Source organism: Rana temporaria, chromosome 3, assembly GCF_905171775.1.
Source record: "Rana temporaria chromosome 3, aRanTem1.1, whole genome shotgun sequence".
Classification (NCBI taxonomy): domain Eukaryota; kingdom Metazoa; phylum Chordata; class Amphibia; order Anura; family Ranidae; genus Rana; species Rana temporaria.
The window spans coordinates 245,044,092-245,064,751 of NC_053491.1; the positions used below are offsets into that span (position 1 = coordinate 245,044,092).

The 20,660-nt window shown below is 43.0% G+C and overlaps 1 protein-coding gene across 2 annotated transcripts in view; it reads left to right on the forward strand.

Annotated features, from left to right (window-relative positions):
• ERGIC1 (endoplasmic reticulum-golgi intermediate compartment 1) overlaps positions 1-20,660 on the forward strand; it is a 147,509-nt gene that overhangs the window by 39,152 nt on the left and 87,697 nt on the right. For both annotated transcript variants that reach the window (XM_040344545.1, XM_040344544.1), the window contains exon 2: positions 10,006-10,067. In XM_040344545.1, coding sequence (XP_040200479.1) covers positions 10,006-10,067 — 62 coding nt within the window. The remainder of the gene's footprint in view (positions 1-10,005; positions 10,068-20,660) is intronic.

Genomic DNA, 20,660 nt, shown 5'->3' on the forward strand with positions numbered 1-20,660 from the left:
CCCAAAACATCAGCAATCCACCTCCGTTCCTTTTTATCCTTGTTGACTCCTCTCCAATTGTAGTGTTTATGGTTGTGGCCCGAAAAGCTAAATTGTGGTCTCATCACTCCAAATGAGTTTGTGCCAGAAGGGTTGAGGCTTGTCTCTGTGCTGTTTGACATATTGTAAGTGGGATAATTTGTGGTAATGGCTTTCTGCTGGCGACTCAACCATGCAGCCCATCTTTTTTCGAGTGCCTCATTATTGTGCATCTTGAAAGGGCCTCACCACATGTTTTCATATTCCTGTATTTCACCTGAACAAGTTTGTGGGTTTTTCTTTGCATCCCAAGCTATTTTCTTGGCAGTTGTGGCTGAAATTTTAGTTGGTCTTCCTGACCGTGGCTTGGTTTCAACAGAACCCCTCATTTTCCACTTCTTGATTTAGAGTTTGATTCTCAATTCCTTAGATATATTTTTGTATCCCTTTCCTGTTTTTATATAGTTCAGCTACCTTTTTCAGCAGATCATTTGACAATTCTTTTACTCTCCCCATGACTCAGAATCCAGAAACGTCAGTGCAGCACTGTATGAAGATGCAGGGGTCTGTCGGGTTCACACTGGTACGACAGTCGTACTACTTTGGATCTGACTTTGCCCTGCGACTTGAAGTCAGAGACGCGTCCAACTTCAATGAACAAGTATCCGACTTTGATCCCCGCCAATACTATGCACTGTGTTTGGTGTGGAGTTCCCCCTCAAGATTTATACCAAATTTTAAATAAAAAACTGCATGGGTTCCCCCTCCAAGAGCATACCAGGCCCTTGGGTCTGGTATGGATTTTAAGGGGAACCCCCTATGCCGGAAAAAAGTGTGGGGGTCCCCCCAAATTCCATACCAGACCCTTATCAGAGCACGCAGCCTGGCTGGTCAGGAAAGCAGATGGGGATGAGCGAGTACCCCCTTTCTCAACTGTACCAGGCCGCATTGCCCCAACATGGGGGTGTGGGTGCTTTGGGGCAGGGGGGTGCACTGCTTCCCCCCCACTCCAAAGCACCTTGACCCCATGTTGACACACAAGACTTTTTTTAAAGTAATTTATTAGGCAGCCCCTGGGGCCTTTTTTTTTCCGCGCTCACCGGCCTCTTTTCCACGCTCACCGTTGCTCCTTTGCCCGCTCTTTTGCTAGCGGTGGCCTGGTTTTCTCCGTCGTCATCTTCCCTCTTCCGATGTTGACACAACGCTCTCTCCCGCTGTAATGCCGTGTGCGCGGTGTGCAAAGACTTATATAGGCATGGGGCGTGGTCACTGGGTGATATCATCTGGAGACCCTGCCCCCTATTACGTAATCGCCCAGGATATATATATATGAAATTAAATCAACCCCTTCCCGCCGAGCATATGCATATATGCGTCCTCGCCTTTCGGGGGTTATACTAGGATTATGCCCGCAGCTGCAGGCATCATCCCAGTACTGTTGTTTTTTTTTTGGAGTGGATGATCGGCTTTCCAGGCATAACAACCGATGCGGCTAAAAGACTGGAACAAAGCCGCGAACACGGAAGCGACGTCACTTCCGGTTTACTCGACTGCCAGTGGTACCGGATTTAAAAATATATACAGTATTTCGGAATCGCCATTTTCGACGATCTGAATACTTTGAAGCGTAAAGGAGGGATTTGGGGTCTTTTAGACCCCCGATCCCTCATAAAGAGTACCTGTCACCACCTATTACTGTCACAAGGGATGTTTACATTCCTTGTGACGGCAATAAAAGTGATAACATTTTTATTTTATTTTTTAAACACAATTTTTAATGTAAAAATAAATAAACTTTTTTTATTTACATTTTTAAAGTGCCCCAGTCCCCGCAAGCTCGCGCAGCAAACAAAACGCATACGGAAGTCGCGCCCGCATATGTAAACTGTGCTCAAATTACACGTGAGGTATCGTCTGAGTGAGAGCAATAATTCTAGCACTAACCTCCTCTGTAACTAACCTGGTAACCGTAATTTTTTTTTTAAGCATGGAGATTTTTAGGTACCGTAGTTTGTCGCCATTCCATGAATGCGTGCAATTATAAAGCTTGACATGTTTGGTATCTATTTACTCGGCGTAACATCATCTTTCACATTTATCCCCAAAATTGGGCTAACTTTTACTTGTCCTTTTTCCCAAAAAGTTGCGTTTAAAACACTGCTGCACAAATACCGTGTGACATAAAATATTGCAACAATCGCCATTTTATTCTCTAGATTCTCTGCTAAAAAAATATATATATAATATGTTGTATAATAATTTTTGGGGGTTCTAAATAATTTTCTAGCCAAAAAATATGGATTTTTACTTGTAAACACCAAATGTCAGAACTAGGCTTGGTCATTAAAGGGTTAATATAATTAGTGGACTCCCAGGTCACCAAAACTGTCCCCATTGGAAGAATTCCCATCTATTACTTTTCTGGGGACAACCCAAAATTTGGGATTTGCTTTTCCTTTCAGTGATGATGGTAAACAGGACAAATAGAGAGGCTGAATCTTAACAGGAGCACAGGTGGCAATAAAAACTGACAAGTGTTCTAATCCCTCTCCACTCTATCCAAAACAAAAAACAAAGGTTTTGACTTTTACCATTACAACCCCTTTAAGGTATAACAAACTGTTTTTTTCACCTTAATGCATCCTATGCATTAAGGTGAAAAAACATCCAACTGTACCCCCCCCCCCCCCGAACCCCCGTTTTCTTGCCTCACCCCTCGAAAGTCCCGCGCGCGTCCCCGTGATCCTCTTCGGTTCCCAGCCTGGCCGTTGATTGGCTAGGCTGGACGGGTTGATAGCAGCGCAGCCATTGGCTGGCGCTGCTGTCATTCACATCCAATGACGCGGCGCGGCGGGGCCAAGTGATACAGTCGGTGGCTATGCCCACCGCTGTATTACGGGAGCACGCCCGCAAAAGCTTTCCACCATGCGAGCTCGCTCGCATGAAGGTGCAAAGCTCTTGCAAAGAGGAGCCAAGACAGCCGCCGAGGGACCCCAGAAGACAGGGTTCGGGGACACTCGGTGCAAAAACGAGCTGCTCAGTGGAGGTAAGTATAATGTTATTTTGCAACAAAAAAAAAAAATTGACTTTAGTGTTCCTTTAAGTAACGCATGTGTATGGATTTCTTTTGGCGCAATAAGGATATGGTTTAGGAAATGCTTTTTAGTTTGTTGGGTACTGCCTCTCCCTATTTTAATTGTACAGAGGAGAGGGTGACATGGAAATTTAGTGGCTTTTTATAAAAGGTGACATGCTTTAAGCATGAGTTTTGAAGGAATCAAGAGATCAGGAGAGAACAAGGAAAGGCCCTCTGCTGGCAGATTTCTGGATCTACACTGGAAAGTGAATCTAGGTAAGATGCATGATGTATTTTAGGGACTTTTTCTGTGGTGTGATTTGAACTTATGTGGCTATCTGTTGGCTACAACGCAAGTCATTCATTTCTAGTGTCAGGGTGGTGTCAGCAATTTTAAATTGGTAGATGATTGGGTGACTAATTGTCTGAATTATGTACCGCACAAATGTGCTTCCCCTAACTTTCAGTGGTCTCGTCAGAATGGATACCAAAAACTAGGACATGCATGGCTGAGGAATGATTTCACGCCTTTATATGATGAGGCCGGAATTCCATTTTTTTTATTCTAAACCAGGGGTGCCCAACCAGTTGCCCGGGGGCCACATGTGGCCTGCAAAGCCTTCTGATGTGGCCCGCGATCTCCTGCTCTGGGATGGCGGGTTGGCAAGCCCAGATGGCAGGTTGCCGACCTGCCATGCCAGAACATCAGTGTTGTGAATGACGCCAGCAGTAGAGGAAGCAAGCAGGTGCGGAGCAGAGCTGCATAAGCTAATGCTTCCTGTATAGCACAGGCTACTGTCATTGGTGGAGTGATACCAAATGCTCTTTGCCTGGAAAAAGGGGGAAGAGACTGCGCTAAACCAAACAAATATATGAAGAAGCAGCCAGCACTCCAACAAAGTAAAAAAGAAATGTAGAACAATAGTGCAGCGCTAAAGTGTGTTGTGCACAATGGTTATGGTGACACAAGATCAAAAAAATTATAATATGAAAATGCAAACTAAATATATGTGAAAGTCCATATGAAGACCATGTATCACAATGAATGTGATGCTGGATCAAATAAATGACACAACCTGGTGTGTAAAATTGTCCAAAAAGGAGGTGACTTTCCAATCGTTGGCGTATAGTATTGAATATATAGTTGCCTGAAGGGATCACCAAGGCATCACAGTGTAGTAATGGATATAATAAGGTACTCTTACCAGAGGGTGTGGACTAAAATGTTTTGCAACAGTGAGTCATGTGCTTAATGGTCTCAGCAGACCTGGATCACTGCATAGAGCAGGGGTCTCCAAACTTTCTAAACTAAGGGCCCGGTTTACTGTCCTTCAGGACTGCGGCCATTGGGAATAGAAAAGGTCCCAACATCATTGAGAGAAAAATAATGCCCCATTGTTTGTCTCGGGAGGAATAGTGCCCCATCATTGGTGTCATTGGGAGAACTTGTGGCCCATTATTGGTATTAGTGGGAGGAATTGTGCCCCATTGTTGGCCTCGGAGGAATTGTCCCCTATCATTGGTGTCATTGGACCCCATTATTGGTGTAATTTGGAAGAAATTGTTCCCCATCGTTGCTGTCATTGAAAGGAATAGTGCCCCATCATTTGTTTCACTGGGAGGAATTGTGCCCCATCATTGGTGTCATTGGGAGGAATTTTGCCCCATCATTGGTGTCATTGGGAGGAATTGTGCCCTATCATTGGTGTCATTGGGAGAAACTGTGCCCCATCATTGGGGAGAATAGTGCCCCATCTTTGGTGTAATTGGGAGGAATTGTGTCCTTTCATTGATGTGAGTGGGTGGCTGGGGGAAACTATGTCCCATTGTTGGTATCCGTGGATGAAACCCAAAGGGCCGCATAAAAGCAAGCAAAGGGCCGCATCTGGCGACCCCTGGAGTGGATCTACCCAGGCAGTCGTAGTTGTTCCAATCAGGTGGGATGGATGTCACAAGCCACAGGAACTGGACGGATGAAACTTCCAATTCAGGGTGTAAATGAAGAACTCCAAAGGACTCGCGGAAAATGGAAAAAAGATAAAAAAAGAGGGCTCCAAATGGTGCAGGTCAAAAAATAAACCGTAACAGGTTTTATTAAAAAATTCATATAACAAATGGCATGGATAAAAAAGTGATCACATAATCAATTATAAAAGCAGTATGGGATGCTGTAAAGCTCTCTGCATATCTCTATCAGGGCTCGACAAAATCCGGACGCCCGGTCGCAATTGTGACCTGGCACCCGCCGGTAATTGAGGCCGCGGCCTACAAGGCCTCAAAGCCGCGGCCTCAATTACTGGCCTTCGCGGGCCAGTCGCGATCGTGCGGCGGGGAGGTGGGGGCGCACGGAGGCACAGGATCCTGTGTCTCCGTGCGCCGGTAATTGAGGCCGCGGCCTACAAGGCCTCAAAGCCGCGGCCTCAATTACCGGCCGTCGCGGGCCAGCCACGATCGTGCAGCGGGGAGGTGGGGGGCACACGGAGGCACAGGATCCTGTGTCTCCGTGCGCCGGTAATTGAGGCCGCGGCTTTGCAGCCTTGTGAAGGCCCAAGCTTTCTTCTGTGACCTGGCACCGTTGGCATTACAAGTAAAACAGCAGTTCTAATGTGTTTTCTTTGTTTTCACTGCCATCTCCTTCCCTCTAATTAGAACCCCCAAACATATATATATATATATATATATATATATATATATATATATATATATATATATATATATATATATATATATATATATATATATATAATTTTTTTATTCAAACACCCTAGAGAATAAAATGGCGATCATTGCAATACTTTCTGTCGCACCGTATTTGCGCAGCGGTCTTACAAGTGCACTTTTTTTGGGGAAAAAATGCACGTTTTTTTTTTTTTTTTTTTATAAAAAAATAGGACAACAGTAAAGTTGGCCCAATTTTTTTTTTTTTATATTGTGAAAGATAATGTTACGCCGAGTTAATTGATACCCAACATGTCACGCTTCAAAATTGCGTCCGCTCGTGGAATGGCGACAAACTTTTACCCTTTAAAATATCCATAGGCGACGTTTAAAAAATTCTTCAGGTTGCATGTTTTGAGTTACAGAGGAGGTCTAGGGCTAGAATTATTGCTCTCGCTCTAACGATCGCTGCGATACCTCACGTGTGGTTTGAATACCGTTTACATATGCGGGCACTACTCACGTATGTGTTCGCTTCTGTGTGCGAGCTCGGCGGAACGGGGCGCGTTTTCTGGCTCCTAACTTTTTTTAGCTGGCTCCTAGATTCCAAGCAAATTTGTCAAAACTTTATATATATATATATATATACACACACACACACACACACACACACACACACACACACACACACACACACACACACATACACACATACACACATACACATATACATATACACACACACACAGATAATATTATTTGTATATACAAGTTTTTCAGCCCTTTTTTTTTTTTTGTTGCTGAAAATGCCCCCATCGGCTTATACTCGAGTCCCCTTTTTGCGCCTGATCTACCAGAATTTGTGGACGCGGTGCCGTCCCCTGGACTCCAAACTGGACTTGGCACACATGTAGCGCCACTCTTCCTCTACAAGTGTGCAACGTTTGTTGTCCGGGGGACCTATGGCCGGGGAGTAACGATTTTTCAAAGCCGGGCACCCCTTCCATAGACTCCCATGTTAAACGGTCATTTCTCCGGTGACTTTGGGGACCCGGTACCAGCCTGTGTAGGTCCACTGGACCCGTAACTTGGCACACTCCATAGACTCCCATGCTAAATGTCAGTCTAGTCATGGGCACAGTGAGGCGTATGTGTGTGTGTGTGTGTGTGTGTGTGTGTGTGTGTGTGTGTGTGTGTGTGTGTGTATATGTGTATATATATATATATATATGTATATATATATATATATATATATATATATATATATATATATATATATAATATATTATATAATTTCTATTGCCTAAGATTGATGCTCATTTCAAGCCAGGCAGGTTACCTTGTTGATTGCTGGTGGGTACATGGAATGGAATCAATCTTTTGACTGGTGATCCTTTTTTGGGCAGAAGGTAATGGCTTGGTTCATTAAAACCCTAAAACCACCTTTTTAAGAGTGTTTGTTTATTCTATAGCGGATTATCCCAAGAAGTTTAACCTTATGCCCCACTCATTGCATCCCCTAGATTAAGGTTCTTTTAACAAGCTCCAATTGTACACCGTTCTTCATTTGTAAAACACATGAGGATAAACTGCTTTAGCAGTGGCATGTCAAAACCTTTTATTAAAGTCCCTGCAGATCTGTGCCAAATCAGTGAGCTGTCAGGTTGCTTGGCTCAGGGCCTGCAAAGTCATTTCTGTGGACCTTATTAATTCAGTTTATGTGGAGGGAGTTGGATGGCTTGTTGATTTTGGAAAGGGAAGTGGAAAAAGAAAGCTGCTGTGTCTTATTTTTTTTTCTGGGCCATAAGGGATTTGAATGGCGTAATCTTGACACTGTCATAAATAGATTAAAGTGGCCTATGAGGGAGTTGGTCTGACCCTCCTGACTCGGCTCACACTGCGTCAGCGCGTTCTAATGTGCCAAGCGAGGCATTACCTGCCAATAGTAGGCATATAGCAGAACAATGAATTTGTGTGTATTATTTCTAAATTACGCAGATTTTTTATAATTTGTTGAGATTTGTTACACATTCTTTCAAATCTGCATGATGTTTCTGCTTTCAACCTGCTAATCTGATCAGAAAATGCAGCAGCTGTACTATAGTCCAAAAGGCATTTATACTTTCCTTAATCCTAATTTTATTTTTATTTATTTTTCTGGTGTATCTGCAAGATCTTGGATCTCCCTCCTTGAACAAGCCGCATATTTGCTTTTACTCTGTTTTGAAGGGTCAAATTTGACTGCAATGTACCTTTTTGGTAATTGTTTTTACTATGTGTCTGTGAGCACTTTAGAACTTGACTTTTTTTTTATTTAACACTATAATGTCCATTAATGTGAAGTTTTAGCTTGTATAAATTGTCCTGCCTTTGTCCTTTTTTTTTATTTTTTTATTTTTTTATTCCCAGTAGGTGGCATACAGAGGTAACCTGCTTACTGCTAATGAGAGATCAGTACCTTTTTTTTATTTTTTTTTATTTTTTATTTTTTTTACCTGATGGAATTTTCCACTTGCCATCTGTGGAGATTAGTAAACGTTTTGTGTTAAGGGATGCAGCGATTTAACTAATGTTGATGGAAAAATAACCTTGCTGGCTACTTAAAAGCATATGGACCCTGATGGCATTGCCTACATATTTAACTGCTTGCCGACCAGCCGCTGCAGTTATACGGCGGCAGGTCGGCACGGCTGCGCGAGATCACGTAGCTATACGTCATCTCGCAAATCAGCCAATAGGGGCGCGCCGCCCGCTTGCCCCTGGTCCCGATGCGCGTGCCGGCGGCCGCGATCGCTCGTTACAGTGCGAGAACCGGGAGCTGTGTGTGTAAACACACAGCTCCCGGTCCTGTCAAGGGGAGAAATGCCTGATCGTCTGTTCATACAATGTATGAACAGCGATCAGTCATTTCCCCAAGTCAGTACCACCCCCCCCCTCTTCAGTTAGAACACACACAGGGAACATAATTAACCCCTTCCTCGCCCCCTAGTGTTAACCCCTTCCCTGCCAGTGGCATTTTTATAGTAATCAATGCATTTTTATAGCACTGATCGCTATAAAAATGCCAGTGGTCCCAAAAATGTGTCCAAAGTGTCCGCCATAATGTCGCAGTACCGATAAAAATCACTGATCGCCGCCATTACTAGTAAAAAAAATATATATATATTGATAAAAATGCCATAAAACTATGCCCTATTTTGTAGACGCTATAACTTTTGCTTAAACCAATGAAACGCTTATTGCGTTATTTTTCATAAAAAATTAAGAAGAATACGTATTGGCCTAAACTGAGGGGGGGGGGAAAAGTTTTTATATATTTTTGGGGATATTTGTGGGGGGGGGGAAAGGACGCCAATTTTGTTTGGGAGCCACGTCGCACGACCGCGCAATTGTCAGTTAAAGCGACGCAGTGCCGAATCGCAAAAAGTGGCACGGTCATTGACCAGCAATATGGTCTGGGGCTGAAGTGGTTAAAGCTGAACGTCCAGGTATGGTCTTTTATTGCATACTAACATTGGTCCAATCTGAACCAATGTAAGTATTCATATCACTATAAAAGCTGTCAATCACTGTAGTAGTCGATGCTAGTACAGTGATAGCCACAATCTTTCAGGTCCTGTACCGAACGACCTCGACTCTGCACACCGCATGATTTGTGTCCGATTGGGGATATTTCCGTACACTTCTCCTTTCATAACCACGACAGGAAATGAGGAGATCCCTCCAAAGTGAGGAAATCCCTGGTGTTCACCTGGACTATCCCCCATTCCTGTTTTGGACTTCTTGATAACTGTCACCAAGAAAAATGGAGAGGGTAAATCTCCATAATGGGGACACAGACAGCTACAAAAAGTTGTTGGGTGGTCTATTCCCTCTTCAATCTAAAACGGAAAAAAAAAAACATAAAGAAAATGGTAAAATACAGATTTATGTTTAATATACAAAATGCATGCTGACTAAAAAACATTTTTTTTTGGACCCTTTTAAACTGGAAAGGGGCAGATCTATGGAGCTAGGTAAATCCAGTTATAGGTAGTTTGTTTTGGAGCATTTTTACATGTGGTAGTGGAAAAACAGAGTCCCTTCTCACTTTTGGAATGGGAAGTTCAGAGACCTGTTATTTGTTTTCCATCTTCTTAGGTCATTTTAAATGGCTCTGTTACATGCACTGATGATCTTTCTTTCATAAACCAGCCAGTATTGTTAATGTAAATATTTTTATAATAATAATATATATATTTTATTTTTTTAAGGTTTGACATCTACCGGAAGGTACCCAAAGATCTCACACAGCCAACTTACACTGGAGCCATCAGTGAGTAATTCTAAACTTGCAGCTTTTACTACATCTTTTTGCAGGAACTGTAAAGGTGGAAGGAACCATCCTAAATTAAATCCATTCAGGGGCAGTGACAGGTTCATCTTCCAAGCCACTACCCTCACCCACTGATATTCTCTTTTGCTGCACTCCCTACTGCTCATTTCAACTGTTCAAATTCTGAGAAGTCCCTAGTATTTCCAGGTACAGTATGTCCTGCATGTAACCTCTTTGGCTTTATCCTAGGATAGGGGTGTCCAACCGGGGGCCACATGTGGCCCGCGGAGCCCTCTAATGTGGCCCGCGACATCCTGCTCTGGGAAAGTATAGAATACTGTTATTAAAGGTAAGTTTATTACTAAAATGACAGGGTATAAATGGGCATATCTGTTCTGCAGTCGTTACTGGGCTGCTTTCAAACTGATCCGCAAAGTGCAGAGCAGTACACCTGCAGGTTACCTGCACTGAGCCATAGGCCCCTTTGACACGGTCAGTCCGACCCAATTGGACCCTCCATTCACCTCTAAGGAGTAGCAGATGTAAATGGACTTGTGTCCGTTTACAAACGCCTACCTCCAATTCGATCCACAAAAAAAAAAACAATAGAGTTGGCTCTATAGAGTAGAGTGGGCTGCCATCCACCCGCTCCGCTCATTGTGGCCCGCGACCGGTTACCATGTTGCTTAGGTGGCCCTTGCTCTTCAAAAGGTTGGGCACCCCTGTCCTAGGATGTACAGTAGTAGCCAGACCTGATGGATCAATAGTCAAGCCTAAACACTGTCTTGCATAAGGGAGGGAGCAAGTCCTTAACCCTGTGCCAGCGCATTGTCTAGACCTAGGGCTCTCAGAAGTGACAGAGAAGCTGGAGAGTGCAGGAAATGTAGGAATCCTTGAGGGTGTCCCTATCAAAAATGTCTGTCATGTTACCCTGAATATGGCTAAATTATAGATTCTCTTTAAAGCTGCCGGAGGAGAGACGAATAAGATAAGGGGTTATTCTAATTCCTTTATACAAACAAGCATATAACCCCTGCAGGGTGAGGTGACATTTTTAGAGATAACTGAAGTTCAGCTTTTCTTATGATTTTTTTTTTTTTTTTAAGTTTCTGAACCTGATAAAATGGTAATATTGGTTTAAAATTAAACTTCCATTCCAGTCACATGTCTCCTTTCTCCTGGCTTAGACATTTCTTCCTGGTATTTATTTTTTCTGACATCAGAACTGATTTGCACAAGACTGATATCTGAACAATGGCCTTCTTGTGCCATGTACATTAATCTTTTAGGTCGTGCTTACCCGTGGCCAAGAACAGTGATTACTGACGCAGTAACTACTGGTGTGTGTGTGTGTGTGTGTGTGTGTGTGTGTGTGTGTGTTTTTTTCCCTATTCAAAAGAAAACCTTTTGTAAAGATACATTTTCCAACTTCATCATTAAAACGACGTTGCCCACACACCATCGTTTAAAAAAAATGCTCTAGCAAAGTGTGGTGATGTACAACGGCACTATAAAGGGGAAGTTCCATGCGGATGATGCCACCCTTGGGGCTGCTTTAGCTTATTCCATGTTAGTAAAAGACGATTTGCGCTTTTCTGTCTGTTACAGCATGATGAATGTCCTTACTCCATTATGAACGGTAGTTTTATCCGAACCATCGCTCCCGTCTCATAACTTGCTTCTGAGCATGCGCGGGTTTTTAACGTCGTTTTAGCCCACACACGATCATTTTTTACAACCCATAAAAAGACATGGTTTAAAACCTCCTTAAAAAATGCAGCATGTTCGGGGAAAAAAAATTGTCGTTTTTCAGAACCCTGAAAAATGATGCAAAGCCCACACACGATCATTTTAAATTACATTTTTTTTTAAAACAACGTTTTTTTCATGCCGAAAAATGATTGTGTGTACGCGGCATCAGAGTTGGTTGACTTAGACTGTATGATTCTTTCCAAATTTTGGGCCTCTGTTCCAGCCATGGCTGTGCTGTAAGTGACCATTATTGTTGTCTGGGGTGCTGTTACCACCCCAGGCCAAGGGTGTCAGCAGTCAGGTCAAGGTGTTTTGGGTGTTCCCCTTTGGCAGCCAATCGGTGGGAGTTGATCGTCCCGCTGTGCATACTGGGGAGAAGTACTTAAGGGACAGATGCCATTGGACCGGGGTCGTTGATCCTGAGTCTGTCGTCCCACCACCCCCCGTCAGAGGCCCAGTAGTCAGACTGGGTCTACGTTTGCAGAGTGGTCTTGTGTTGTCTGTCCTGAGGTAGGAAGCCACTCGATGAAGAACCTGTCTTGGAGAGCACCGAGCAAGAGGCCTTGAACTTTATCGAAGGATGCACCATTACTGAAAGGCTGAATGATGGTCACGTGTCAGTCCTAAGTTCCTAAGAAGTTAATCGGGAGAGATCCGGGTGCTTAATCCTGTGCTGAGAGGATTTTGGACTGAATATACCTCCATCTTTTGGAAGGTCTGTGGCAGAGACTTTGTCAAGTTTCCGTGCGACATCCTGGCTGCTAGGCTAGTGAGAGAGGCCTGTCCAGGTGCGCAATACCCACTCTGGCTACAGTGGCGACGAAAGCTGCATTGCTGGAAGCAGGAGTGTTTCCGGACAGAAGTTGTGAACCTGAACCTATTACCTGTTACCCTTCCACCTTTTCAACTACTTCTTTTATTCTTTTACCAAGTTTGGCAAATAAAGCAAAGAAAAAGAAGTCTAAAGTGTGGACATTGAACTTTTTCTCAACTATCATCTGATACCCTAGACGGCGAGGAAATAGAGGTAACGTGCCACCCAAAACAAACCAGCAGCTCCTTCGGGGGTAGTGCTACATACTGATATTACTGAGGGAAGGTAGCTAAGACTTAATTTCCTTCTGGGCTCGGTTCACACTGTTTTGAATTGTATGCAGGTTTTTGCGCATCCAATTCGCATTTCAGGAGAGTGTGACCGACTCTCAATAGAGCCTGTTCACACATCTCCGGAGCGGCTCTGGTGTGAATTGCACAGGAGTCGTGTGCGTCTTCTGGTCAGTTTCAGGTCTGCATTCAGACAAAAATTTCAGACTGGGAACGGGGAAGCATCAGACCCCGTACTTCAATGTGAACCCAGCCTTAATGCCCATAATGTATGGGGTACATATTAAAGTGGAGTTCCACTCATTTTTATTAAAAGTCATAAGCTATACTTTTTGTAGCTGCCGACTTTTAATAAACGCTCACCTGTCCCATGATCCAACGATGCCTAAGCCTTGCTTCTCTCCTGCTCCGGCAACGCAAGTGTCCGGTGCATGTGCTAGTCACGCAGTGCCTCCCCATTGGTTTTCTGGGGCCTGTGATGTGTCCCAGAAGATTACAAGGAGGGAGGGAGAGAGGAGAACATCCACTCAAACTCCCTAGATGGCTCGAGTGGGAGCAGGTACCTGTCAAAACTAGTGCTTAAAGCAGAAGGGGAACTCCAAGGTTGGACATTGGACCTCTCACACAAGGGATTGGAGCTGGCAAAAGTCATCAAAGATGTAGGTAGTATGGGTCGGCATGTACATGCAATTAACAATACGAGGATCATGGATATTGTTCATTGGATTTACACGCCGACCCATACTACCTACATCTTGGATGACTTCTGTCTGAGTTTATCTCCAATCCCTTGTGTGAGAGGTCAAGTGTCCAACCTTAAAGTTCCCTACTCGGTGCTTCCTGCTTGATTGACCCACTGCTGCTGGCATGCGAGTCCACACCATCCGGTAAGAGTGTTTACCCCTTATATTGGGTGGAGGATGCACTACCCCTGGTGACCCAATCGTGGTTTTCGGTTATACTATATACCTTTTCCACTGTATTGGACCATACCTCAGATGCCTTATCCCAGTGTGGACTATTCTAGCATATTGTGGCATCAACACACCATTATCGGAACTTTATTCACTTTTTTTTAGTGATTTCAGTTCTCTACCTAGTTGTCCAGTGAACTTTGCACTTTTTGCACCCAGCACTTCAATTTTAGTACTGTGGTTCAATTAATGCACTTTATGATCTATTTTGCACATGATATATGTTATTATTTTAGCGCTACACCACGTGTTCTCTGTTTTCAATTTGTCATAATTTGTGTTGGCTGCGTATAGTTTGTTTTTGGTAAGCGCAGTAATCTCACCCCATCTAAACTGCAATATATTACATTTTGGGTTTAATACTGCTTAAAGTAAAAATATGTGAACATAAAATAATTAAAAGGGTGTCACTATTGTGAAGAGCTCAGCTCTCATGTTGTATAAACATTAGAAGAACCTCTAACGTTTGCCACTTTGGAAGTGTCAAGTACTGCGAAAAGGACCTTGCTTGGTGGCACACAGCAGATTGTTACCATTCTAATAAACAAGACTGATCCTTGCAAAGTCTGCTGGGAGGAAGAGGCCTAATGAAATAAAGCTGTTTTTCCCTGAGAGCGATCAGTTCATGTCCCTCCTGCTATTCTGTGTACTGCCTCTCCGATGACCACCTGCTCAGACAGTCTGCTCAATCCACTACTTAAGACATTTAAAGATCACTGATCCATGGGACAGCTTTATTGCAAATGAACTTCACATAGCAAGCAGCTGTTGAACAACTAACCAGCAGGGTGGATTGTGTGTATTATTTTTCCTATCCAGTGCTAGTTGGTAATGCAGAAAAGAACACTGGGTACCAGCACACATATGATTCAGCACTGGCTTTCCCTCCTCTGTTGGTATGTATATTAGAATCCTACAACATACAGTATTTTACATTATTTTTGTTTCTAAAGCAAAACTGCACTCTCTCAATCAACATTGACGATTCTTAATCCTTCTGCTGCTAGTAGGGTTGTCCCGATACCACTTTTTTAGGACCGAGTACAAGTACCGATACTTTTTTTTCATGTACTCGCCGATACCGAATACCGATACTTTTTTTTAAATGTGTCCCCCCACAGATGCAGCCATGTCCCCCCACAGATGCAGCCATGTCCCCCCACAGATGCAGCCATGTCCCCCCACAGATGCAGCCATGTCTCCCCATACCTAGATACCGCCGCCTAGTTAATCAGCGTGCGGGGAACATTACAGCTTTTATTTGAATAGCTGTGTGTTCCCCACCGCGTATAGACACTCCCCCTTGCTCGGGATTGGACGGGTGATCTGCACTTTGATAGACAGATCACCTGTCCAATCCCGGGCAAGGGGGGAGTGTCTATACGCGGCGGGGAACAGACGACTATTCAAATGAAAGCTGTAATGTTCCCCTGCACGCTGATTAACTAGGCGGCGGGGGGGGGGGGGGGGTTAGTATCGGATCTGGCATCGGGGGCATTTGCGGGGGTACAAGTACTCCCGCAAATGCTCAGTATCGGTACTGATACTGGTATCGGTATCGGGACAACCGTAGCTGCTAGCATTAGTGAATAGATAGGAAAGTAAAACCTTTACTTTATGTTAAACCTTTTTTAAATTTACAAAGTTATTACATACATCCAAAGTGTCAATGATAACATGAGGGTGTACAGTAATCAGAATACAGACAGTTCAAAACTGGTGTCATGAATAACAATCATATGGAAAAAAAATAACAGAAAAAGTAAGAGCAGTATCTGGTGTCGACCCTGGAGGTCATCTAGACCTGTAACAATATACCCAGCTAGGGGCAAGCCACCCTTCTGGCAACACAGACCCAAGGTGCCTTACGTGCAAGAATCTGAGTCTTGTAGCCAACTATCCCATATCTTGTCGTATTTGGTTGGGCATTCCCAGATTCCCTGATATCTGACAACCCGAAGGGGGGTGAGATATGCCTGATGGCTAATATAAATTTGAGTCAATCTGTCAGAGCTTGGGTGAGACAGCCTTGCAACACACACGGTATTTCTAAGTGAAACTCCAGCCATCTTCTACTGACCACCAATGTAGGGGAAAACTTCTCCACTGGTCGCCAATTAAAGGGGGAACCTCTTCACCGAATAACAACCACCAATGTAAGGGAGAACTTCTTCACTGACCAGTTAAATAAGGAGAAACATCTTTGCTGACCACCAATGTAAGAGGAATTTTCTTTGACCATTAGTGTAAGCGGGCACGTCTCCATTAACACCAATGTAAGGGGGTATTCGTCCACTGACCACCAATGCAAGGGGACACTTCTCTACTGACCAGCAACGTGAGGGGGCAAAGAAAGAGGAAGCCGTCACCATCTGAAGAGAACCAGAAAGATTGAACCCTGAGGAACGTACGTTCGAAAGGGTCAATCAAGCATGATGTAGATCTGATGAAACCAATCAATGCTGCAGCTCACAAACGACCTCCAAAACTCCAAGTGGTGTTGACCACAGGTTGATGGTGAATATGTATATGGGATGATCCAACCGAGGTCAAAAAGCAAGCCCAAATGAAAAATAACCAGAAGAGGAAAAAAAAAAAAGGCACATAGCGTAATACTGTATTATGAGATGTATTTAATGCAGGTAGGAACACTTACATTATATAGTAAATTGAGCGCTGATCAGATAAAAAGCCGCAGCAGTGGGGTATCCAACACATTTCGCAGCCTCGTGCATCGTCTGGGGTGTCGACGATGCACGACGAAACCACCAACTAGCACTTACAACCCAATGTAGTATAACAGTATTAGACTCTCTTTCAGCCAACGGATGGACAGAGGACAACACTTTTGAATATATTTTAGATATCGGTCCCTCCTGGGCATCTGCCCTTCAAACTTTAGTCATCAGCTGATAATGTTTGAATCTCATTGCGCAGACAGTGGGCCCCTCCCCTTTCTCAGATGTATTCGCTATTGATTTCCCTCTCGAAGGACTTTATTATGCCTGGCCTTAGTAAATGGGAGAGGGACCTTGATGGGACCTTTTACGCTCAATCAAGGCCGAAACATTCTTAATCTTGCCCTGAAATAGAGCTGCACGATTAATCGGTAAAAAAAAGATCTTCCCGATTTCAGTGCAGAGAGTTCTCTGCTCACAGCTGACGGCTGTCAAAAAAACAAAATGGGCAGCCTGCCAAGTTTTATTACAACATTCTTCAGGTAGAGCTAAAGAGAAACATTGTAACATGTAGTTCTTTTGGATCAAAAGAATGAACACATTGTCTGTAAATGATGTCCTTTTAAAGACTAAACCTTTTTCTGCCACTTGTTGCTTACAAGTTAAAATCTGTGTTTTTGCTAGTAAATTAAATCCTCCCCAAACAAAAGACGTAAAGTTAGCCCAGTTTTTTTTTTTTTTTTTTGTATAATATGAAAGATGATGTTGCACCACGAGAATCGTGGTCTTTTATTCTAAGCAAAAAAATCATGATGATCATTTTAGCCAGAATCATGCAGCTTTACCCTGAAGTCATCTACATGTACCATTTTTCAGGGAACCAATTACAAATTAAGTTAGTATCTCACCCCGGCAGTTTTGTGCAAATACTTCTCGGGTCTTTCAGATCGTTGCTGGAGATGCTGAGAGAAACAGGGGACACTGTTTCACATTTTTTGGTCTTTTCCAAAACTAAAACGGTACTAGTCAGAGGTGAAGAAGATTACTCAACAATTTACATATTTTACGTTGCCGAGGATCATGCCTTTTTTTTCTACTTTATTTCTCCGAATTTTCTCTTAAAACATAAGAAATCGATCCTTCGTCACATGTTTAATGACGCCAAAGCTTGTCATTGTGCTGGAAGGATCCCAACCCTCCCTCCAATGCCATGTGGCTTCACAAAGTTAGGATCATCATTACCACTCTAGAAGACCTGATGCTTACTGCCCAAAACAGGAGAGAGCAATATAAAAAACAAATGGCCATAACGGAAACATGTTTGCTTATTTGGATGAGGGCAAGGCTCTCTTGGAAAACTGTTTCGGGGTTTAAGGTCTTCCAGCCCCTCTTGCTGACGCAAATGTGCGCTTCATCACTACCTCCCCTCTTCTTTTTTTTTTTTTTTATTACCTCTCCCGCCTTTACTCCCCATCTCTATCTGCTTTCCATCTTTCTGGTGCTTGTAGGCATCATTTTCTTTATTTTCACTGTTTTTCCTCTTCCTTCTTTAAAAAATTGGAAGTATCCATCCAAGTTAGCTGTGTTTTTATTTACTTTGGTTATCTCCGTGATCTTAGATGAGTTTTCATTTACCTAATCATGGTGTCTGAAGTTTTACATTTGCTGTGCCCCTCAATACGTGGAAATAACATGTTTGTTTTGTGTGAGATGATAATGCTCCGACTTTGTATTGTTCTGCTCTGATCCTTCTTCTTTTTTTTTTTTTTTGGTTTTAAATAAAGAATTTAAAAAAAAAAATAAAAATGATCGGCCATGGTGTCAAATACAGCTGTTCGTAACCGATAAGCATGCAGCACAGAGCTAAAGCATGCAAGACCATTTTTTTTATGCAGGGGTTCCCTGACACTTGAAAATTATTTCAAGGTTGAGAAAAGATGTACTAAACATTTATTTCATACTATTATAGGTATTTTAAAGCACCAACTATTTATGAAGCGCTTTATGTACATCTTACATTCATTGTACATTGCCATTGCTTAGAAAAGAGCATATGCAGCTATGATGAGTAACTTTAAACTGCACAACCCATTTGTGCTGCTGAAACTTGTCCCCACCATCTGTTAGGTTTGTGTCAAAACTAGAGAATACCAGCTGAAGTACAGACTCCGCTTGCTCAGCGGGGATCAGTCCATCGATCCCCGCTGAGCCGGCGGATGACAGGTCTGTCTCCGCTCACTGTGCAGGGATGGACCTGTCGGACCCCCTTCACCTCTCCTCTATGGGGGATCGGATGAAAACGGACCGCCTGTCCGTTTTTATCTGATCTTGTCCGCCAGATGGATGGAAAATAGGGTTTCCAATCCATCTGGATTCAGCGGATCAGATATCAGCGGACATGTCACCGCTGACATCCGTCGCTCCATAGACCTGCATTGAGCATCCGTTCAGGTCCTCCTAAAAAAACTGACAGGCGGATCTGAACAGTCCGCATGTGTGAAAAGGGCCTAATGTACCAAACACAAACCTTACCATTTACTGTTGTGAGTCGCTGTCATACGCTACAAAAGTCACTCCTGGTCATGAAGATTGACTTTTATACATCTGATATGCTGAAAATGCCCTTTTAAATAATGGTTAGACAATGATCTCAATAAAGGGGGGGGAATACAACATTTTTAACCTACACAGTAAATCTATTCTCATTGTAACAAAAGCTGTAACACACAAGTGGTATAACTTCATGTGCAGTGGGTTATAAATTGCCTATATTTTTTTTTCTATACTATTCTTACCATCAGTGAATTTTCTATAATGGTTCATAGCCCATCTATCACTAATTTTGTTACCCTAGTACAGTGTGTCTCAACTGTAGTCCTCAAGGCACCCCAACAGGTCATGTTTTCAGGATTTTCATTAGTTTGCACAGGTGATCAGTTTCATCTGAGGGAAATGCTGAAAACATGACCTGTTGTGACGCCTTGAGGAATGGAGCTGAGAAACACTGTCCTAGTATATCATAATGACTTTAGTTAAACGGCTGTCAAATGTATAAGGGGGAGCATAAAAATAACGCATGATCTGAGACATTCAGTACACTATCTACTTGGCTATGTATGTCTGTATTGCACTATGCCTTTAATGGTATCTACTTTTAAAGTACGACACATTGATTTTTTTTATTTAATTTTTTTTTAATCGTGGTCTGAGCGATTACCTTTTTGTCATTCAGTAGGTCGGACCAAGGACCTTGTAAGCTGTGAATGCAGCGACCCAGTACGTAAGCTGTGGAAGTGACTAATCGGCTTTGCTGGGATTCTTTAGCTGGGCGGAAGTCTCGCTGTCTCACCATATTATAGAATGTAGCCTCTTAACTCCCCCCACAAACCACGACAACACTGGCAATAGACTGTGGGATGCCTTTGTGTCAGTGCTACTTGCATTGTTTCTCATGTCCTGGATAGACTGATTACAGAAGGGAGGCTAAGGCCATAGGCTGATACTTGGAATATGTTAGTCTTCAAATATATCCACACTTGGACTGTGTTTTAATAACATTTAGATACCTTTTTAGAATGGACTTCATTGGGACATTCATTGACAGTCAGATGTCTGGCGTAGTCTGACCCACAAGTGCTTTTTCAACATCCACAATGCACTTAAAGATGTATATTTGTATAATATATGTGCAATAATTCGTAGTGAAAGGTACTGATATGTGGTTGATGTTGCACCACTTGGAACAATATGCTGTAGACTAATAACTTATACCATGTGCACCCCCACAGACAGCAAGAGGTCTCTTTTGTTTCTGGTGATATCTAGAAATTAGATGATGGTGCCTGATGTGTATGAAACCTCATATACCCAAACACCAAGGCTTTGTATTTACTGTTTCGGATCATAGGGGTTAAGCTTTAACGCTAAACCCTAGGCAGGCAACTAAATGCACATAGACAATAATATATATAGAAGTGGTCATACCTGCTATAATGGTATAACCATAAACAAAGTCCTTTATAGAAAGTGCTTCAATGATATCACAAAATTGTTCCAGTGCACCAATGTGCTGCGTGAGATTTTCT